At 41.6% G+C, this 24,180-nt stretch overlaps 1 protein-coding gene across 1 annotated transcript in view; it reads right to left on the bottom strand.

The window, feature by feature from the left end:
- Positions 1 to 24,180, bottom strand: part of KMT2C (lysine methyltransferase 2C) — a 183,371-nt gene that overhangs the window by 107,650 nt on the left and 51,541 nt on the right. Inside the window, exons 2-5 of the mRNA XM_056857992.1 lie at positions 12,515 to 12,603; positions 10,602 to 10,740; positions 7,045 to 7,254; positions 3,798 to 3,943 (exon numbers count right to left, since the gene is read on the bottom strand). Of these exons, the coding sequence (XP_056713970.1) occupies positions 3,798 to 3,943; positions 7,045 to 7,254; positions 10,602 to 10,740; positions 12,515 to 12,560 (541 nt within the window). The 5' untranslated portion in view covers positions 12,561 to 12,603. The remainder of the gene's footprint in view (positions 1 to 3,797; positions 3,944 to 7,044; positions 7,255 to 10,601; positions 10,741 to 12,514; positions 12,604 to 24,180) is intronic.

Raw genomic sequence — 24,180 nt, 5'->3', positions numbered from 1 at the left:
AAGGATGAAAGGAGATGATCTGGGGAGAGAATTCCATAATTTTGGTGCCACAGCCAAGAAGGCCCTTTCCCAGGTTGCCACCCATCTGGAGTCAGATGTCAGGAACACCCAAAGTAGGGCCTCCGGAAATTAAGGTAGTGGTCGGGTAAGATCAAATGGGAGGAGGCAGTCCTTAAGGGATGCTGGCCCCAAGCCATATAGAGCTTTAAAATGTCAACACCTTCAATTGTGTCTGGAAGCAAACTGGGGATTGCATAGATGGAACAAGACTGAAGTGATATGGGATCCATGATCCACTCCAGATAGAATTCTGGTTGCATCATTTTGCTCCAATAGTAGTGTCTGGACACTCTTCCAGAGCAGCTCCATGTACAGCAGGTTGCAGATGTTAATTTAGATGTTGCAAGGGCATACACCACTGTGGCAAGGTATTTGTTGCCCAGGAAAGGCTGCAACTGGCTCACCAGCCAAAGCAGGTGAAAATGCGCTCCTGGCCACCATGCCATCTCCTTTTCCACCAAAAATCTCCGTTCCACCCGTCCGTGCCATAAGCTCAGTGCTAAATTCATTGGCCCTTTCCCCATCACCCGGGTCATAAACCCTGTCACGGTGGAACTGGCTCTCCCCAAGTCTTTGAGGCGTGTGCATCCTGTTTTCCACATTAGCCTCCTCAAACCCCATGTTGCTTCTCCACAGTGGCATCCGGATCCACCTCCTGCGCAACCCATCATGGTGGGGGGGGAGGAACACTTCGAAGTCTCCAAGATCCTTGATTCCCGTGTTCACCATGGCAACCTGCAGTATTTAGTCCGTTGGAAACATTTCCCCCCTGCCTATGACGAATGGGTGCGCGCACGGGATGTCTCCGCCCCCGACCTCGTCAACGCCTTTCACATTGCTTACCCGGATAAGCCAGCCCCCTTGCGAACTGGGAGGGGGCCTTGAGGGGAGCAGAATGTCAGGCTGCTATCTCGGTTTTGTTATTGCCTCTGTCTCTGCGCTGTATTGTCTGGCCCCCAAGGTCGCATACCTAGGCCTGGGAACTCAGCTCCTGGGAAACTGTATTCAGCCTATGCTTGTAATCTCCCGCCTTTTCTGCCTTATATTATCTTCCAGCTAGTGAGTCTCTCATAGCTGTCATTTTATTCGTTTGCACTGTATGCCTATTTGACCAGTAAAAGCCATCTGTTTGGACTCTATATGACTTTGTGGTGATTTCTGGTCCTGTGGGCCAAGGGCTGACAGTCCAGCCATACCCCCAAACTATGAATTTGCTCCTTTAGGGGGAGTGCAACCCCATCCAGAACAGGAGGCACTTCTATTCCTGGGTTAATTCATCCTCCTACCAGTAGTACCTCTGCTCTGTCAGGATTGAGTTTCAACTTGTTAGCCTTTATCCATCCCAAAACTACCTCAAGGCCCCATGTTTACAATTTCCACAGCCCTCCCTGGGATCTACTGGGAGCATGCAGTAGAGCTGAGTATCATCTGCATATTGATGACAACCCAGCCCTAATCTCAGGATGCAAAGATGGACTCTTGCCAAAGGCCATGGGGCAGAGCAGCCGCCCCCCAGCAGCAGCCTCTGAATCTACCTTCCAGGCAGGACTAAAAACACTGCAGAATGGTGCCCTCCCAGTCCTAACCCTGAAAGGCAGACGAGAAGGATACCGTGATCTGTGGTATCTAAAGCAAGTGAAAGGTCCAGGAGAATCCACAGGGCCGCACTCTCCCGATCCAGCTCCCAGCACAAGTGATCTACCAGGACCACTAAGGCTGTTTCAGCCCCATAGTCAAGACCGAAACCAGACTGGAACAGATCCAAACAATTTGTTTCATCCAGGAATCTTTGGAGTTGTCCAGCCACCACTTGGTTCAATCACATTGCTCATGAATGGTATATTTGAGCCTGGACAATAGCTATTCAAGATTCCTGGATCCATTTGCCATGTAGATTTCTTTAGCAGTGGGTACACACTGCCTGTTACAAGGCAAGGGCAACCATCCCCTCTTGAGGAAGCATTTTGTCTTATTGGTTCAAAAAGAGAAAATAAAGTGAAAAATGTGAAACAGATACTTAGAAATTGTCAGGTTCATACGGATGTGAAATATCACTTTTTTAACCTGATAAAATCTCAAACCAAAAACAAGAGTCTCATGGTACCTTAAAAACTGACAGATGTTTAGCATTTGGTTCATAGCCTCTTATAGCAAGAATTGGTACAGAAGTAACATATTTTCTTTACGCATGTATTCGGAGAAGAGACAGATTTATTTGCATTCCAAAGATCCAAGAGAAATTCACCTCTGCAGCTAGAGAGGGTTTCTTTGCCCTGTTTTCATATGAGCTGCCTCTACAATGTGCCATAGAAACTAAGATTGTAACCCAATTATTTATTTTACTTGACCATTTTTATAAAGGCTATAGATTCATATCTCATTTTTTTACATTAGAGGTTCCATCCCTTCCCCTTACTGCAGCTCAGCAGTCAACCTATTAGGATGTGAAAGCCAAAGGCACAGGTTGTATACAGGTCAACGAAGTATTTCAGCAACACTTGCCTAATGGTCTGAACTGTACTTTCTCAGGATACATGTTCTCCTAACGGCACACCACGGCATGACTCATGCATTACAGAAAACCATCGTTTGCCACTATGTAAGTAAACCTGGAGAATTACTGGGCTTGCATGCTTCATTCTCCCTTTGTGCACAGCCAGCTAATAAGTTATTTCTGCTTTCTTAGAAAATCAGTTGGGATATAAAAGCAGAGTACAGTTTTCCAGAAAACCAGAATATAGTTCAGAAGGTATTTGACAACAGCAACCTTGATAAAGCTAAGCAGCTTTGGATATAAACGGTGCCTGGATGGGAAACGGCTTGGAAATACTATGTATGCTACTTTGAGTCCTGTACAGGTAGAAAGAAGGGATATAAATGTAATTTTTTTTAAAAAAAAACCCATTAACTGACAACATGCAAGCCCAAGATTTTCTCCAGCCTCCTTCATGAAATGGTAAATCAAGGGTTGCTATTATGTGTGAACCACACCAATAATTTTATTGTAATTTTGGCTGAGGAAAGTTGGAGTATGCCTTAGCATGAATCATTAGCTTTAACACATCCTGAGCTTCAAATATTAGCATGCAAATATTTTCAAATATGCCTATGATGAATATATATCCATACACAAGCAACTGTAACTCAGTTCTACAAAGCTAAGATCAGATTATGAATCCACACATTTTTATTTTGCAAATAATTAAGTTATTGCCACTCATGTTACTGGGGAGAGGCTAAAGCTCAGGTGTTTGCATGCAAATGTTCCAGGGTCAATCCCTGGCATTACAGGTTTAAAGTATCTCAGAGGCAGGAAAAACATCTGCCCCACATCAGCTAGAATAGGTGATTTGCTACAGTATAATGCATCGTCATATGCATAAAGTACAAGTCAAATAAAACATTTACAGGTGAACTGAACTATTTATAGTCTGATTAAAAAAAACCCTCACAATTTACACTTATATTAATGGTAGATCCTACAACAGATTCTTATGGAAATAATTCAGTAGTTGATCTGCAGGTTAAGTACTGATATTATGAAATAATATATTTAACAGTAACTTCTAAAGGCCTGTATTTATATGGTTATAATACTGCTACTCTATTTAACTATCATTTCTCGTATTGTATCTAATCATATAAACATCCACACTATTGAAACAAACAGTAAAACATTAAGTTCTTTGATTGGGGTGACATTCTCTTCATTAAGCATCGTGGAAGCTGTACCATACCTGTAGGCTCAAATAAGGCTTGGACATCAATGTCATCTGGTAGGCCAACCATTTTGAGTTCATCCCATAATCTGACTACCCTATCATCAGGAGTCGTTTGCGTGCTTATACTTGTACATGATGTTATACTCTGATGAGACTTCTCTCTGCATGAGACACAACAGTTGGTTACGTAACTGCAATTACCATAATTTAAATTACAAGTTAATTTATGTTATTTTTAAATAGTGGAATAAATTAAATGAACAGAGCAGCATTTCAAGCACCTGAGAAAATAAACTTAGCTAAGTAAGACATGGCTAAATTTTGGATTATTGTTTTACATTGCTAGTACCTCATGTGTTCCCTATATTTGCGATCAGCAAGGAACTGCCACCCCCCAGGCTTGCTGGGTGACCTTGGGCCAGTCATACATTTTCAGCCTAGCCTGCCTCACACAAGGTTGTTGTAAGGGTGAAATGGAGAAGAGGAGAACAATGTAAGAAACTCTGGGTCCCCACCGGGGAGAAAGGCAGGATATAAAGTCGATAAATACATAACTAAATGGACAGTTCCCTCAACCGCCTATTCTATTAAATGAGTCAGAGCTATTTGTTTCAGAAATGTCTACCCTGTAAGCTCTTAGCCATACTTTATGAGATAGTTTCCAACATTCAACAAAAGCTGTATTATATATATATATACACACAGCCCAGGCTCAAACATGATAAAAACCAAATAAACCAAATCCATTGACTTGGGGAGCAAACTGCAAACGAAGGACATTCCCCAGGTGGGTACTTGACACATTACAGAAAATACAAGATCCCAGGAAAGTTAGCAATGTGGGGTAGCAGACTATGTACTTAGAGCTGCTATCTGCCATTTTAACACCCTTCAAATGTTACAGAAAGGCCTCAGGTGACACTGGAAGAGCAATGCTCACCATGGCAAATAGCATTCATGTGAATCTATGCAATTTTTGGCAATGTCTCTGCCTTTTTGTCATACTGTGGGCCTGAGTTGTGTAAAGTGACTAAGTGTATGACTAAGTGTGTGGTATCCAGGCCATTACTCCAGCACCCGTATACAAATATACTATACAACTTAATGCGGAAGTTTTACTTGAACATATACTGGCTTTTATAGAATATGCATGTAACTTGAATGATTGGTGTATCCCACATCAACCTGCCTGAATCCCAGCAACAATGAGGGAAGTCTTCCTATGAGAAACTTTGCCCCTGACTTACCTGGGGCTGGGATATATGGCACGGGGGCAAGGGTGGGCGCGGAGAGGAGCTCCTCCAGGAGCTCCAGATGGTAGAGAAAGGCAGGGACAGGACACTGTGCCCGATGGGGGATTTTGGCTGTCCCCTCCAGGGCACCGGCCGGAAGGGGCAGGGGCCACTGCAGACCTGCGGTAGGGGATGAGGCTGCTGAAGACTCGTGTGAGAGGGCCTTTTTAGCTTATGCCACTAGGGGTTGGCACTGTCTTTATAAGGCCTTTCAGGCAAAACTGAATTTTTTCTTGTTTTAGAATACCTTGCATTAGTTGGCAGTGATATGTCCTCTTTTACTGTATGCTGCAATTGATTTTTATTACATTTTAATATTTATAAATAGTCCATGTTTTATTAACCTTGTGAGCCAACGTGAGGGCCCTGTCTCAGAAGCACAAAAATAGGCTAAGTAGGTAAATTATAATATAGTACACAAAACATATCCATGACAACAAATTAATAGGTAATAGAAAAAACAACCAAGGCTTATAAAAGCACATCAAGCTTTTAATACAAACACAAAAGATTTGTTTGTTTCATGTTAGTTATAATTTTGTATAAATAGGGGAAATTTTATATACAAGCAAAGCCCAACCTACAGAGAAACTAAAAAGGTCACTTGAATATCAAATTGAAAATTAATAGTATATCGATAATTTGACATTTTTATAGGAGAAATTATTCTTAAAACTTACAAAGGCTCATGCTGCAATTCATATAAACACAGAACTTTTTTTAAGATACAGCCATACAAATTTATTTATTTATTTACCAAAACATTTATACCCCGCTGTTTCTTGGAGTTCAAGGATGTATGATTTTTTTTCAACTCAGGTTTTCCTTAAAATGGTCCACCTTAAGTCCCTTTAAAAGGCTGCTTCTCTTTGTTATTGTTTCATTTCCTACTTTACCGCTTCATTCTACTGGCAGAGGTCCAGGGCTAGCCACCAATCAGAGAGCTCCAACACAACAATCGCTTCAGTGCCTAACCTTGGATGGCAGCCAGCATGGCACTTGGGTATGATTACATCACCATCCTCAGGGGACAGAGCTGGTTAGCTGTTCCAAGTTAAATTAATTTTGCACTTTCCCATAGGCTACAAAACCCTCTACTAATCAGCCAACACAACTGAATCCAAAGGGTAGCAAAGCAGCACACTAAGAAGTTGCCTGCCCAGGATAAAAGAAAAATGAATTCATCATCACAACTATGTTTTTTTTAAAATCTGCTGAACAAAAAAAACCAAGGGGCTTTCTGATAACTGAGGTACTTATATTTCATTTCCGTAACTATAATAAACATTTTCATGTTGTTTCTCAAAAACAGTTATTAGATAATCTACTGATGCAGGCACTAGTACACAAATAAAATACTATTAGATAACATGAGTAGCTACAAAATGGGATTACCACACGGAAGGCTGTAGCCAGCAAATTATGGGTTACTTCTTACAGTTTCAAAGCATGTTTTTGCAGAGGAACAAAACTAGAAAGTTAGTTGGGCTAATAGCAGATATTTATTCACAACATTTGCATCATGTTCTTCAATCAAAGGTTGACGAAGTTGTAATAAAACAACTTATGATGTAGGCTAAGGTGAGACACCAGGACTTGGGTTCATATCTGAGCAGTGGTCTGCAATAGGATTTCCCACATCCAAGTTGAACACTCAAGTCAGAGCACAACAACAAATGAGTAGTGCCACCCCAGCATTTCTAGTTGCACTTCTTAGCAATTTTCTTTAGATTCTGCATTTAGTGCTTCTACAGTACTGCCTATTGACATTGATATTTTAGAAATCAGAAATGTAGCTCTTTGATTTTTGCCTCCTGCTTAGATAAACGGGAAAGTCTATAGAAACAATTTAGAACTGTTTTCATTTTATAAAACACTGCATATTACTACTACTACTACACATTTACTAGCACTGAAGAGGCAGAACATTAAATAAAGCTTTTTATTCTGTTAAGGATGGCAAGCCTTACTTCTTTTGTCCTCTTGATTTACGCGGGACTGAGTTCTGCCTTAGAGTACTCTCAGAAATGATATCGTTGCCTTCCCCAGTTTCACTCTTCTTTGAAGCCTGGTTGTTCCATGGAGCAATAAACCCTGGTGTCGGACTGAATTGTTTTAGTTCTCCTTGTCCTAATGAGCTTCGTTCCCCACAGTAACAAAAGGCGCAGAGACGTTCTCTGCTAGAGACAGAGAAAGAAAAAAGGAACAATTTTTAGAAATGTTTAATTGAAGACAGAAATAGAACTGTTTCTCTGATCAAACAGGTATCTTGCTATCCAAGAATACTAATGACCAGTGAACTATAAAAATGTGAATTAAATTCAACTTCAGTACTGATCACAGAAACATTTGTTACACAATGAGAAATGTATCGTTATACCAGTGTTTCTCGAACTTTGAGAACTCACACCTATCTCCTAAACCCTATCAAACAGGTCAGAATGAAAATGATTGGCCCAAGGTCACCCCAATCGTAGTAATGGCTGAGCAGGGTAATGAAATTAACAGAACATTCCTGACCATCAAGGGCGAAAGCCCTTAGGAGGCCAGGAAGGGGCCGCCCCGGCATTTAGGCCTCCCGTACTGGTGCCCGGGCTACTTATGCTGGTGTTAGTGACCCCAGCGCCAGCATGGAGGCCCGGATGCCGGTCTGCAGACGCCACCATGGCAGCACTGCCTCGGAACGCTGGTGGGGCCTTCCGCTGGCGTCCCACCGGCGTAAAGGCTCGCGCCGGCGTCCCAGGGGGTGTCCCAGGAGGCATTCCTGGAGCGTTCTGGGGGGAGGAGCTGCCGTTAGGCAGCCTCCTGTCCCCTTTTCAGCCCTGGACGTCGGTGCCAAGAATAGCATTGCTGTGCCTGCTTTTTTGCAGGTGCAGCCTTGCTATTCTCTATGGGGCTTTCCCCCCATTTTTCACGAAAAAAGGCAGTTAAAGGCTTTTTTCGTGCAGGGAACTTCTTAGGAGACGCCACAGCAGTGCTTCCTCCCTGCCACCCCCCACGACGAAAGCTGAGGAATGGGCTGATAGTCCCCCAGATCCTAGTGCAACCTTCTAACCACGATACCACAATGGCCCCACTGTTCCTTCTGGAACTCAACAAACCACCTAATCATTCTAAGATATTTTAGCATCAGATGCATCAGATGCAGCAATTTCCTCTTCTATAGGAAAACCAATATTGAAAGTTAAATGATAGCAACAAAAATACTTTATTTTACTCTGCTTCATAGTAAGGCAGGCCCCTGCATCTGTGTTGGGCAAATGAGCACAAAGTAACATCTCTATATGCACCTCACTGACATGCACAGTCCTCTGATGATCAGTTTTATGAAATATTATTTTAGAAGATTCCCTTTTATGTTCACCGTCACTCTGTTGTTCAACTCTAATCCCAATACTCAATTGCGTTAATTTAATACCGCACTTCTTTTGATAACTGGAACCCACCTGAGTTCACATGTCACAACAACAGTTATATTCCACTATTTGATTAAATGCTGCTCTATTGTTAGGTCTGAAGGCAGGATGCCCAGCACCACAGTTTGTCAGTGCGTGCTAAACCAGAATTCTAAACCACAGGTTCCATGTAACAAGCTTCTCTTTGGCCTTGATGGGCATGCATATGGCTTGCTCGCCATGCTTGAGTGCTCCCTCCCTCCTCCCTTTGGGTGCAGTTTGTGAGAAAAATCAAGCTGCCACTGGTCCAAGCACCTGTATTCAGATGGCACAGCAAATAGTATTTTGAAGGATTCCCACACTAAAATAGGGAGAAGAAGAAGAGATGGTTTTTATATGCTGACTTTCTCTACCACTTCAGGGAGAATCAAACCGGCTTACATTCACCTTCCCCTCCCCATAACAGACACCCTGTGAGGTAGGTGGGGCTGAGAGAGCTCTAAGAGATGTGACTAGCCCAAGGTCACCCAGCTGGCTTCATGTGGAGGAGTGGGAATCAAACCCGGTTCTCCAGATCAGAGTCCACCGCTCCAAACCACCACTCTTAACCACTACACCACGATGAGAATACACAAGCCCACGCTGGGATTACACAAGCCCAGCAAACAAGCAGTGTCAATGCCTGTAATGAACAGGAATTTGCCATGACTTCTAAATATAGTCAGTTTGCTTTTGGCTCGTTAACTGTGTTTTATCATTGCAATTGAAGACAGAAATCCCAGTTTGTTCACTAGCATCCCCCTCCACCTGCTTCATGCAGAGAAAGCTGCCCAGAGCAACAGAAAAACTTCAAGCTACATTCAGCTACTGATGGTGCTTTCTCAGGACACCTTCCCCTTCCTCCTCCTTCTGTCTACATACATCCCCTTCTCTGCAAGTAATGACTAAACAAGCAGGGCTGATATTGCTTCACCCCTCTCCTGAGGGGAAATTTCACAAGTTAAAAATGGTTCATCTGCATAAAAATGTTTAAGAGGTTATTACAGATATGGCAGTAGTCACATCAAAGCTCCATGAATTATTCTGGCAGAAGAGGGAGAGAGCAAGCAAACTGACAAAGCAACTAGCATCCATCAAGGGTATTACTTATTGAAGGTGAGTGTAGTTGTTCATATCTTTATAAACCAGGCCCTGTAAGAGCCAACTGAAGCACGTTTAGAGGAACACCTACACACTTCTAAGGGGAAAAATTGTTTGTGTATCATCATGGTACTTATCTTGATCGACCAATGACTTATGCTCTGAGCATCCTAAATGGAACAGTAAAGTCTGGGAATCACAAAATTGGTTTTGTTTGCAGAAGAGCTTCAAGGACTTCTATCACTGTGTCATTTATGGACACTAATTATGACTCCTAACTGACTTCTGTGTGTGTGTGTTAAGTGCTGTCAAGTCGCTTCCGACTCATGGTGACCCTATGAATCAATGTCCTCCAAAGTGTCCTATCCTTAACAGCCTTGCTCAGATCTTGCAAATTGAGGGCCGTGGCTTCCTTATATACTGATTCAAAAACAACAAAGATTTTTATAAGATGATTCTCTCCATGTTTACTCAGATACAAATCTATCTTTTTAAAAAAAACATGGGGCCTTTTCACTCACAGGCATGTAAAAGACTGCTGCCTTAGACTTTGAGCAAATAAAGGATCTTATGAATATTTTCCAGTTCCGCTTGAGCAAACAAAAGCCTATTTTCATTGCTCAGTACTGTGCATAGTAGAGACCCTTCAAATAGGCACCTTAGTGAATCAGAGACTAACAGGATCAAATATATTTGGCAAATTTTCACAACTACATTTTCAGCCAGGACCAACGAGCAATAGCTGACATGTCAATACTCAACACTTCGCGGGGAAACCGTTGTCCAGGCCTCCCCACAGGCGTTGGGACCATTCACAAAGGTGTAAGTATCCCGAGCGCTAGTGTGGGGGCCCCCAATACCAGCACAGCCCCTTCCTGGCCTCCTGAGGACTTTCGTCCTCAGAAGTCAGGAATAGGCTGTGAATCACCTGTTCAGATTACAGCAGCCTAATCCCAACAGTGACTCAGTATCTGTCTATCTCACTTTCTAACCTGGTTTTTGCTTCAACACCAATTGAGGCAACGGAGCTTGCAGATTCCTCAGACACTGAGCGCTGAAGAATTGGTGTTAGCTTCTTGTTGCCATCCACTTCAGTTTGGGCGTCCTCCTCTGAAGATTGTTCTTTAACTTCTGTTTGACAAAGAAAGCAACTTGGTTAAGAGTTCTGCTTTAAAGTGCTAAAATACAGTCTCTCCTATTCATTTATTTATTTAGATTATTCTTATCCTACCAATCTTCTACTCTAGGAATGCACAGAGCTAACAAAAACAAAAACCCAACAACATAAAACTCATTAAAATACCAAAACAGATTGGCATTATCATAGATATACAATTTTTCTGGTTTATGTTTAAGATATGCCCCTACAAAAATAAATACTGAAGAATGTGTGTCCCCTGCTACCCAAGTTTACTGATTTAATTCCATGATTATACTATTATCAGTATGTTTACCCTTTTAAATATTTCTCCACACACTGACAGTTAAAAAAAAAAGGTTATCATATGACCTACAAGAACAATGACTGTATAACAGGTTATTCTCTGGTTCACTAAAGTATGCACAGGTGTTGAAGCTCAAATAGTTAATTTTCTCATGGAAAGAGAATGGTTGCAATGGTAGTGGTTTCAGAGTCACAAAGGAAAGAGAAAATGAGATTGATTTTGCCTGTTAATAGAGTTGCTGACAACCCGCAAAAGTCTGGGGGGGCACTGTCGTTGTGATGGTGGCATTACACCACTTTCAGGGAAAGTGATGTCACACTGTTCTAAGAACTGCCGAAAATTCTGTGGTAAACATTTCCCCTGGAAATGATGCGATGCCATCAGGCCTACTGTAAATTTTTAAAAATTCCCCTGCAGGCATTGGAGCTGCAGCAGGCAATGGGAGCTGTGAGCAGGAGATCCCCCACTCCCAGCAGATACCTGGCATCACTACCTGTAAAGGAAGCAGACAGAAATATCTATGTTTATTAACAAAAAAGCATCTTGTGCTTCAGAAGATACGGAAATTATAGAGAGAAGCTGGATGGATTTGTTTACTTCATTCTTCATTGTGGAGGATGTTGGTCAATTACGCATGCTACAACTATTATTTAGGGGGGGGAGGTTTCTACAAACTGAGTCAACTAAGCAGTCCTCAGGTCCAGATGGCATATACCCAAGGATTCTTAAAGAACTCAGATGAGAAACTGTGGATCTCCTAAGGGATACCCAATATTGTGCCTGTGGGTGCCATGGCACCCACAGACACCTTTCCTAGCACCGGCCAAGTGTTTTTAGAAAGTAGGTGGGGCCAGGTGAAGCTTTTGTCCAGCAGGGCTTCTGATTGACTATGCAGATTAAAATGCCACCTGTGAAACTGAGCTTCTACCTGAAATATTGAAGATTTATTTGTTCTTACTTAATACATTTATATCCTGCCTTTCTCGTCAATAGGGACCCAAAGCAGCTTACGTCATTCTCCTCCACTTTAAGTATTTGAAGGGCTGTCACTTAGAGGAGGGCAGGGAGCTGTTCCTGTTGACAGCAGTGGATAGGACTTGCAATAATGGGTTTAAATTGCGCGTGGAAAGGTACCAGCTGGATATTAGGAAAATTTTTACTGTAAGAGTTGTTCAACAGTGGAATCAGCTACCTAGGGAGGTGGTGAGCTCCCCCTCACTGGCAGTCTTTAAGCAGAGGCTGGACAAACACTTGTCAGGGATGCTCTAGGCTGATCCTGCATTAAGAAGGGGTTTGGACTAGATGGCCTGTATGGCCCCTTCCAACTCACCCTAGATCATAACAAAAATCTAGAGATTGAATATTTTCCTATGTGAAACAAAAAACTATACTTTTCAAGAAGATACAGAAGTAGGGAATAGGTGACAGAGAGGAAGAACTGTTACTGTAAGTGCTTTTACCGGTTTCCACAGTGTTTTCTGTTTCTGCTGCCTCCAACCCATCCATGCTGTCTTCATCCTCCACTGCAGGTTTTCCTCTACTCCGAGGCCTATGAAATAAAAGAAAATGGTTGTTCATAATATTAAACAAAAATTGGTACATAACTTACAAAATCAATCTATTGACTGAAGTAAACACGGAAAATTAATTCTAAAGTAATTATGCTGGTTGCCTACTTGCTTCTCAGCACAATTCAGTGATGATTACGGCCTTTAATGCCCTAAACAGTTCCAAACCAAGTTACTTAACAGATCTCTTACTTAATGGATCTCTTCCTCTCATAAGAACCTGCCTAGAATGAAGATCTTTTCTGTGATCCCTCATTTTTTAAAAAAAAGCAACTTTAGGCATGCTGAAGGCTTCACAAGCCAAAGTGGAGTTGGGTTGTCTTTTTGTTCCTTTTTGGAACCACCACCCCATTCTCAGATACCATTAGAACATAAAAGCCCTGCTGGATCAGACCAAGGCCCATCAAGTCCAGCAGTCTGCTCACACAGTGGCCAACCAGGTGCCTCTAGGAAGCCCCCAAACAAGACAACTGCAGCAGCACCATCCTGCCTGTGTTCCATAGCACCCAAGATAATAGGCATGCTCCTCTGATCGTGGAGAGAATAGGTATGCATCATGACCAGTATTCATTTTAACTAGTAGCCATGAATACCCCTTTCCTCCATGAACATGTCCACTCCCCTCTTAAAGCCTTCCAAGTTGGCAGCCATCACCACATTTTGGGGCAAGGAGTTCCACAATTTAACTATGTGTGTGTGAAAAAATACTTTCTTTTATCTGTTTTGAATCTCTCACCCTCCAGCTTCAGCAGATGACCCCACGTTCTAGTATTATGGGAGAGGGAGAAAACCTTCTCCCTGTCCACTCTCTCCAAACCCTGCATAATTTTATAGACCTCTATCATGTCTCCCCTCAGCCGCCTTCTTTCCAAGCTAAACAACCCTAAGTGTTTTAACCACTCCTCACAGGGCAGTTGCTCTAGTCCCCTAATCATTTTGGTTGCTCTTTTCTGCACCTTCTCAAGCTCTGTAATATCCTTTTTTAGGTGTGGTGACCAGAACTGTACAAATCACTTTGAAAGTCTACTCAAAAGTAGTTTGCCATCAGTGGGTGAGCAAAGTATATTGAACTAAGTGCACAGTTTGTTGAATCCTGGCCACACTATGACATTTTAAAAGGCAGATTACCATTCAAAATAGGTTACTAAAATGAATGTTAGAGACACCATGAGAAATATAGTAAACAAAAACAGTACAGCAGAAGGAAGCAGAGGCAACAATTGGAACCTTCAACCTTCACTACTCAGACTTCTAACCACAATAAAATCTTTCACCTAAGTCTTCGATAAACTATATTCATGCAGCAAATTTTGTCACAAGAAGGGAAGAGAACCCAAGTCTAGTCCAACACTCTAACCACTCTACCACACTGGTTTTCAATTTAGAAACACTACATTCAAGCAAATGTTTGTAATTGGCACAGGTGCCAAAAAAATGTACACAATAAACCCAAGGAATCATGCTAATGAAACTAAACTGAGTTAGTGTCATATTAGCTCTAAATAGAGAGAGCCTGTTTCTTTTCATGGATAAGTTTCTAAATACTCTTTTCTAAATATCAAGATCTTACGATGTTACTCCTGAAAGAAACTTTTGGGCCCTCTTTTCAAGCTGAAATTATTTCACATGTGTAAATGAAAGAGAAAATATATGCAACTTTAAAAAAAGATGTGTAATTATTCCATGCTTACGCCTTCTGAACAAAGTTATTAAATTAAGAGGTGGCCCAACAATAAGAAAAGACAGATAAAATGGGGTTCCATACTATCACTGATTAGGAAAAGCAGTCAATGTACTATAATAGCTAAAGTCCTCAAAAGGGATTGAGATGGAAGCGAGATTACAGATATCCTCTAGTCAGAGTACCTCTAACACATAAGCATACTAGCAAGAAGGCACAACTAAAGATTAAAGCAGTACTTTAAAAGCACACTTGGTTATTCAAAATATGACATATACTCATTCTTATAGAAAAATACTCGGTGATTGAATAAAAATATTTTCCTTCTGTTTATTTCACAGGTTATATAAACTTTTGTATTTACATCCTACACTGAATGTATTAATATGAAGAGAACTGAACACACATATACACCTTTTAAATGTGCCACACTGCTGATTTCTCAACTGCCTCCCCTCCCCCAAACACATTTTAAGCAATGCATTTAACATTAGCAAAATCACAGGTTTGAACTAATTGAGTATAATTACTTCGTTTCAATAGCGAACATACCCACATCTGGTGTTTTCATGCAATTTTCCTCTTGTGCTTTAACTACAAAGAGACCTTTCAACTACTACACAGGTTTAAAATAGTTCCATTAGGAAAAATACAAAATTAGAAGTCAGAAGAACATATTTATACTTCAGTGTAATTGGGTTTTAGTATATGAAACGATATGAAGAAATAGTGCAATGTTCTGTAATCCACAGCAATAAAGTTTTATAACTGAAACTGCTTCTACACAGAGATTTATTTTTCTGTCTTTTGCTTCCAAACTAGAGCATTTTTTGGTGCAGCCACATGATGTCGTCCTCTAATCGTACTGTTTCCAGGTTTCCCTGTCCTCACTATGCTCTTTCCTAAACCTGCTTTACTCTGATCTTGTAAGAAACAACGAAGTCCAAACGCATTAGTATGCTGTGTAGAAGAAAAGGCGTGCATTTTCCTGCTCTACAAAGGTCCTGCCCATATTGGCATTTTTTTTAGCCATCAGCCCTTTATGTTCATCTCTATATTTTCATGTAATAAATGTAAAGATAGAGTGTAATTACTTTTGTTCCTACAGTTTGGGCAACAGACCCCAGTCCATCAAGAATTAGTCCTGAACAAGGTCCAGACTAGAGTTAGGATTGCCAACCTCCAGGTACTAGCTGGAAAACTCCCGCTATTACAACTGATCTCAACTGATAGAGATCAGTTCACCTGGAGAAAATGGCTGCTTTGGCAACTGGACTCTATGGCATTGAAGTCCCTCCCTCCCCACCCTCCTCAGGCTCCACCGCCAGTGGCGAAGAGTGACCTGGCGACCATAATTAGAGTTATTCTGCTATAGAATAGAGTTATTCTGCTAGTATCAGTAGAGCCAGGGCTGTATGTTCTACAAAAATAAACAAGCATCATTTTGTATATACCAGGTATACATTATTGCCAACTATGCACACAGCAGATTTAAGAGTTTATTCTGCTCCTGCTACATCTAGGGATATGCAAGGAGTAGTCACCCCTCTGGCACCAGATCCCTACACAGATCCCTTCCTGGTTTCTGAGACTTCAGTGCATAGCAGTTTCAAACATATCACCACAGTTATAAGTTTCCAAGAAATGTACTGAGATACTGAACAGTGCACCCAACCATCAAATTCTGAATTTCTGCTCTCCATAAAATCCAATGTGAAAAAAATTATATAATTCAACACTTCATGCCAAACTTTGTAAATTAATTTTGCATAAAAAATGGAAGAGTCAGTCCAGAGACTGGAATTACTAGGAACAGGTAGCAACTGGTCCACTCTGCAAGGACTTCTACATGTAACTGGAATAACCAGAGATGGGGAGCCACCATGGTATAGTTGATGTTTGATTAGATATTTTTTTTTGTGAGAGCCAGTGTGGTGTGGCAGTTAAGAGTGTTGGACTATTGTGGAACTCCCTGCCCCAGGCTGTGGTGATGGCTGCCAACTTGGAAGGCTTTAAGAGGGGAGTTGACAATATCATGGAGGAGAGGGCTATTCATGGCTACTAGTAAAAATGGATACTAGTCGTGATGCATACCTATTCTCTCCAGGATCAGATGAGCATGCCTATTAGATTAGGTGCTTTGGAACACAGGCAGGATGGTGCTGCTGCAGTCATCTTGTTTGTGGCACCTGGTTGGCCACTGTGTGAACAGACTGCTGGACTTGATGGGCCTTGGTCTGATCCAGCATAGCTTTTCTTATGTTCTTATAGAATCATAGAGTTGGAAGGGACCACCAGGGTCATCAAGTCCAACCCCCTGCACAATGCAGGAAATTCACAACTACCTCCCCACCCCACCCCCAGTGACCAGAAGATGGCCAAGATGCCCTCCCTTATGTTCTTATGACTAGTATCTGGAAGACTCGGGTTTGAATCCCCACTCATGCCATGGAAGCTTACTGGGTGACCTTGGGCCAGTCACAGTCTCTCATCCTAACCTACCTCACAGGGTTGTTGTGAGGATAAAATTTGGGGAGAGGAGAAAGATGTATGCTGCTTTGGGTCCCGACTGGGGAGAAAGGCAGGGTATAAATGAATTAAATTAAATAAACCCCCATAGCCACAATACTCATCAGATGTTATTGGACAAGTCAGTGTCTCTCAGTTTAACCTAAGGATTAAACTCCAAGTATATCACCTAAATTCCTTGGAGGAAGAGCATGATTTAAAAATCTGAGACTCCGTTTAAGCCACAGACACAACCCAAAAGCAAGCTGTTTGACTACACAAAAGGCAGGTAAAAATGGGGAAAGCCACTTTTCTATCTCCTGTAGTTTTCCCTTCCTCAGATAGGAGAGGAACACCTTTAGATCACAAGACCACTAGTAGCTTTCTCACTTATTTCTTTAAATAGCCTCTGAATTAGATATCTAACTACACAGAAGCAGCATGTAGCTCATATAATTGCAGCTGGGCCTCTTACAACATCTACCTTTTAATTATAAGTGAAAAGGGCATCAAAGCTTTAAAGATGGCAGCCTCGTTCACTAAAAGTTGGCATAGCAAGAGAGGAAATTAGCTTGGTAAATGGTCCAGTGAAGGTTGCAAAGAGATTTTGCCCCTTCCGTTGCAATGCATCAGGCAGCAATTCTGGCAAGGGAGTTTGTGCATTTCAAGACCCTGTAGCCCTCCATCACAGCATATGCCTATATATTTGGTACAAAAATATTAAATGAAGCAGCAAGTGACATTTTTAGAAGAGGCAATAAAAAAGTAATTAATGAAAGACCAGCCAACTGTCTCACAGAATCATTGAACTGCAGAGCAGGAAGGTCAGCAGTCCAGGCCATTTTTGAAAACAGATTCAAACTAGTCCCAAAAAACTGTATACCATAGAACATCTGCTAAACAACATCACTAAGTTTCCTCAGCTCACCGCTTCCTACTATTAGTTATCACAAGTAGTTATCACAAGTATTCTACAAAATGACCCTATTCAATTTCCTTGATTTCCTAGTAAAAAAAAGACTCAGGGGAGGGCTGGTTCTCATTTAATTTCTAGCGGAGGTTTTGCAGCAGGGGTACAAGAGTATTGCACCATCTCTGCCTTCTGCAAGTCCTTCAAACTGTGCTCTGAAATTCACTAAGAATTTGAGGAAGAGGTTATTCACCACTGGGAAAGGCATTTGTGGAACCTGCTGGTACCGATTCATGTTCATACACTATCACCAGCACAAAGCAGCAGGAGATATACAAAATGGAGGGAACATTGGTTGACATAAAATTATGTTAGGTAAATTAGGCTGTGAGACCATGACTTACTCAGGACTATAAACTTCAAAGCTAAGCAGGAATACATGGCTTGTTTGTGAAGTTATTAATAACACTATTGTAAGCAATACACAACAAGCAAATTTAATGTTCTGGATTTTCCTGGGAATGTTTTTGAAAGTTTCATTTGTGTACCCCTTGGCAGCCCATTTCCATAAATTGTACCCTTCATATTATCAAAATGTTTTCAATTAATATAGTTGCTGTTATTTCAAATTTATATGTGTTAACTGTAAACAAATAGCCCAATAATGGGATCAGAAAGCAATGGAACAATAAGGTAAACAGACAGTGCATATATATTTATATTCAAAACTCAAAAGATACAATGATTTGAATACTACATTACATTAATTAATATATTACATTTGTTACTTTAATTCGCCAAAGTAACAAGGTGAGGGAACAGGGCTTTTCTCAAGGTTAAATAACAAGGAAAACCCACACTCATCATAATGTTTGATTAATTTCACAACTTTTGACTTGTATCTTGTCTTACACTGTTGATGTATGTGCCTTTTCCTGCCATTATTCAATTTTTGTGTACCCCCAAATGTCTGGTTTGTACCCCTGGGGTACGCATACCTCAGGCTGGGAATCACTGCCATAGGTTAATGGTGAATACCAAATTATAGATCTCCTCTTCAACATTTTTTATTTTGAAATCAGAATACTCAAACAAGCAAGAATAAGCAAACTAGGGGATGGGAAAAGCTAGGGACCCTGCAACTCAAAGCAATCTTAAAATTTTTCTTCCTATGTTAGCTTCATGAAATTAAATCAGGGCATCAGAAAACAGCAAGATAACTTATCTTAAAATGGCAGGCTCTATCAAGGATGACATTCTAAACTTTGCTCCTTAGCATAAAATGTCTCAAGGAGCATCTACCCTCTTGTTTTAAAATGCTTAACAGACCAAATAACAGAGATCTGTACACCTCTTAAAGAGGCATGGAGCTCAGCATTACAAACCAGGAGAATATACAGATCTGAAAGAAACCTGAAGCTGAATTATGACTCCAGATAGAAAACAGATCTTGAAAACAGATTGATGAAATAATTTACACTTTTGTGGTTTTGCAGAACCTATCAATTAAGTTAGCCTGGAAACTTTCCTAAAGGTAAAGGTCCCCTGTGCAAGCACTGGGTCATTCCTGACCCATGGGGTGACGTCACATCTCGATGTTTACTAGGCAGACTTTGTTTGTGGGGTGGTTTGCCAGTGCCTTCCCCAGTCATCTTCCCTTTACCCCCAGCAAGCTGGGTACTCATTTTACCGACCTCAGAAGGATGGAAGGCTGAGTCAACCTTGAGCCGGCTACCTGAACCCAACTTCCGTCGGGATCGAAACTATCCTAGCAAGGTGGATATTACAGCTGATGTAGCTTGAGGAAGGAGTTGTGCTTATAACAAGATACACAGAGTCATCCCTCCAGACAAAACCCAGATTGCAGACCTAGGGATATCATAACTCAATTTCTACATCACTATACAAAGGAGGTAAAGAGGCAAGGATCAAAGGTACATTTCTCTTCCAAGATTCTGCACTCAATGTCCTCCAAAACCTCTCAAAACAGACTTTGAAGAAAAGACAACTGAAGCCCATCACAAAACATTTATTGACAGCCAAAATTAAATATCCATGGGGTTCTCCCTTCAGCCTCTATGTTAATTATAACAGAACTGCATTGCAAGCAACAGATCTAGAGCATGGACATATAAATCTAGATACCTTAAAGCTACCTGCCGGGCATCTTCTCTGAGAGCTGAACTCTCTAAACAGAGCACTTTCGAATTCTTTGAAGATCAACACATGGCACACGCTACACAAAGGCCAAGCCAAGTTCTCTTAAAATTCACAGCACCTGGCTTAAATGTTACCTGAACACAAAAATAAACTAAAGTTTTGTTGTTTAATGTTTTCAGCAAAGAGGTGGCTCTTAATTTTATGCATACTATTGAGGAAGATGGATGATAAACTCTTCCTTCTAGTCAGTTACGGTCTTCCTTTCTCACTGAGACTCAAGGTGGATTCCAAAAGGGAAAACAGAAAATTAAATAAGACAATGTAACAGTGTTGGAGTACACTGCTCATATGACATTGCTCAGATGAGTGGGGTTTGCGGAGGGGAGGGACTTCAGCAGGGTATAATGCCATAGAGACCAACTTCCGAAGCAGCCATTTTCTCCAGAGGAACTGACCTCTGTTGGCTGGAGATCAGTTGTAACTCTGGGAGATCTCCAGTCTGACGTGGAAGCAGGCGGATTAGCAGTTATCCAGAACACACCACCAGAACTCCTTGCTTTATAGAAAACAGTGTTGTTTAATTTACAGTGCACAGATACGAAAGACAAACCGTCACGTACACTTCTCTCCACCAAACTTCCCAACACAGAGTTACAGTTAAATACAAAACTCCACCTGAAACCAATAAGGCCACCTGCAGACCTGGCCACAATATTACATCATCCTTACTGCTTCAAACCGGTTAGTTGCAGTTCACCCTAGAACCTGCAAGGCTATTGCTGCCTCTTGCATCATCCTAGATGCCTCTGATCTGACAGCTAGCTGTCTCTGTCAGATTATTATGAGCAACTTGTTACTCTGACATCTGCAGGTTGGCCACCGTATGCCTCACTGTCCTTGTCATCAACTTATACAAAACTCTTCTGCTTTATAATGGGGCCCCACCCCACCCCTTAGTTGTGGTTCTTCAGCAATTACAATTAATTTGGTATTTATTTGAACTGATATCCCTTGCTAAAAAATTGTTCTGTCTTGTGTAATTCAGTTCATGTTTTATAAATGTTCCAAGCACAACACTTAAAATAAATCACAAAATAAAACACACATCATCCAACAAAAATTACATACATTCCTCCTCCTGCTGCCTGCACAGATGCTTTGTCCTCCTTGTGCTAGCAAATGCTCTTGCCTTGAAAGTTTGCCTCTTCCTTGTGCTACTATTATTCAATCTCAGTGGCTGCAGCACTGTTTGTAATATTTGTATCAGATCTATTTGTAACTATTTGTAATCTTTTGTATCAGATCTCCCACAGCAACCATTCCACAGCACATCCCTTGATACTGACTTCATTCAAATGTCTCAGAAGGATGGCAGGGTGTACGTATTAAAGGCCAACAATACACCCATGAATGGTGACAAAGAAGCAAAACCCCTCATCTACAGTCATACGGAAATCAAATAAACCCACCATCATACCCATTTCATAGAGTTGCCAACTCAGGGTTTGGAAATTCCTGGAGATTTGGGGGTACAGTCTGAGGAGGTTGGGGTTTAGGGAGGGAAGAGACCTCAGTGGGATATCAATGCCATAGAGTCCACTCAGCAAAGCAGCCATTTTCTTCAGGGGAAGTGATTTTTGGAGATTAGTTGTAATTCCAAGGAATCTTCAGACCCCACCTGGAGCCTGGCAACCCTACCATCCCATAACCCAGCCTGAAATCCAGTTGAAATGAGTCAAGGGGCAATGTGTCATCCAAGACAACCTGGCGTTACTCCACCACTACTCTCTCAATCACCTTTCCCAGAAAGGGCAGATTAGAATCTGGACAATAAACTGCCACAATATTCTTCTCTAGTAATGGTCTTTAAAGTAATGGACAAAACTACCTCCTTGAATGATTGAGAAAAGATGCCTTTATGTAGGAGATTGATATCTGATGGTCATCAGGGTTCATTAATCTGTTCCTTAGTAGATTTCAGTAACCAAGATGAAAAATGATAAAGAGTGCAAGTGGTAGCCTTCACAACCCACAAGATCCTGTCATCATCCAACATGGCAACTAACTCAAAATGATCCATAAGCAAATCAGATAGTGACCAGACATCTCTACCACCTGCTGTGAGCAAATGGGTTGCCAATCTCCCGGACTGGTCATGGCAACCCCAATAGATGTGTGCCTCTTCCTTTCCTGATCTGACGGCAACCCCGAGCCGCCACGGAAAGAACTCCTATTCATCCCGCGAGACCGGCAGTCGAGGAACCGCAGCCAGGTCAACCTCTCCAGTGAACCAGAGGAAATCCATTTTCCTGTGTGCCTGTTCCAGCAGAAGCCATCTTGCAGGGAGCTGTCAAGCACGTAGTCTTCGCCAACACCCCCCCTCTCCCCGCCGCATCTGCATGATTAATAGCCTATCAGAGAACATCGAGATACCAACGAAGAACCGCTCCTCTGGCTATGCAAAGTGACGCGCCCCGGATCCATCCATATGCGTCTTTGTTCCAGCTCATTAATCCCATCTCCGGACGACTCCCGGCCCTCTTGGAATTGCACAAATCAATAGGAATAGTATAGTTGTTTCAATTGCCCTATTGCCTCACCCTGGCAACCAACCATTAGTCTTTTTGTCACCTTTTGTTTCACATGGGAACCACGAAGGGGTAATCCAATCACCCCGCCCCCAGAAAAAGGTATAACTGGGGTCTCCAGTAATCCATACGCTACCTTAGGTCTTCCCCTGGCATACATGCCGTCACTCTGTTGGTTTGGGTTTTGCGCAGCCTGACCACGCTCCCCTCCCATTTCACTGGTCGAACCTTGGGAACCCCCCTTCCGTCCCGTCCCCCCGCTTTCCTAGTATTTTAGCCTATATAACCCAGGACAACTCCGCTCCAGGACAGGTGCAGTATTTCCCATCTTCAGAGGGCCTGCCACATTGGCCACTGTCTCTATACTCCTCTCTGATTCTTAGGCTCTCTGTGTTGTTGTGTACATGTTATTTGAGTGCTTGTGCACATATTATTAATAAGTAAATCCTTGAAACTAAATCCATTGACTCTGCTTTATTCTTTGAACCACGGTTTGGACTCCCGTAGACACAGGTTAGATTCTGCAGGTTATGCCCATTGCCGGTTATTGATTCACTATTCCCCAAATAAATATCATAACCAAGCATTTTGGCTAACACTGCACTGTACTATAACTGGGTTACAAATCAGAATGTATTTCAGAGGCATCACCAGCAAAAAACTTTACAAAAGTATCACAGCTAAAAGCCAATTTTTGAGAACAAATTGAGGGGAGACCTGATGTTATCTGTCCCACCTATCTGTCAATGGAGATTATCGTCAGGATCCAAGCCACTGTGCCCAACTCAAGACTCCTTCTCCCATTATATAGAAAATGAAAGAGACTTTTTAAAATGCCTTAGGACTCCACAATAACATGTTTAAAGACAGTAATTCCCAGGAGAAAAAAAAGATGCCTAAACAAGAAACAGAAATTCCGATTCTTGCCACTGGCAGTTTGCAAACAGAGTAAATGGGAGTTCTCCAGAGCTATGAGACAAATCAAACAACCTTTTTTTAATGTAGTTGCTCAGAGATGGGAACATAATTAATAAATTCAAACTATTCACCTAGGAGAGTGCAGGGTTTTGTATAGCATTATTCCAAGGATGACTTAACAAAATAAATCCCTCTTCTTTTAACAGTTGATTCAGATGAAGGCTGCTTGCTTCAAACAATCATACAGCTAGCTTGTCTAAAAATGTTCCCAAGCCTGTGCCAGAGGTATATGAATTTTCTTCAGCAGTGGCTGAGGAAACAAATATATGTTGTAGTGCCCAAGAGAATGGCTAGTATTGGATACAAGAAGCCAAAATAATTATTGCACAGAAATTATCTAGGGAATTAAATACTTTTAATTATCTGAAAGGGCACTGAGAAAGCGGTAAGACAGTGTTCTAGAGGTTTTTGAATGGTCCCTCAAAATGTTAAGTACAGTATATAGGTACTAACTTGAGCCACTATAAGGCTCAAAGTGTTTTGAAGGATATGACACTTGGTACCAATAATTTCAGCAAAATGAAGCAAAGTGGCTGTTGAAAGTCTTAATATTTTTAAAGATGGCTCAAATAGTTAACATCTCTCACTGAAGACAGTGACTAGTTCTCATCTGGAAGCTTCCTCCATTCCCAAAATCACCACTATTGCCAATGAATACTCAAGATGTATGGTGGTGGTGGAGGAAAGTGCTGTGAAGTCACAGCTGACTTATGGAGACCCCTTGGGGTTCTCA

Source organism: Euleptes europaea, chromosome 11, assembly GCF_029931775.1.
Source record: "Euleptes europaea isolate rEulEur1 chromosome 11, rEulEur1.hap1, whole genome shotgun sequence".
NCBI classification, from domain to species: domain Eukaryota; kingdom Metazoa; phylum Chordata; class Lepidosauria; order Squamata; family Sphaerodactylidae; genus Euleptes; species Euleptes europaea.
The sequence above is the reverse complement of the archived record's forward strand: the minus strand, read 5'-3'. Positions and strand labels throughout refer to the sequence as shown.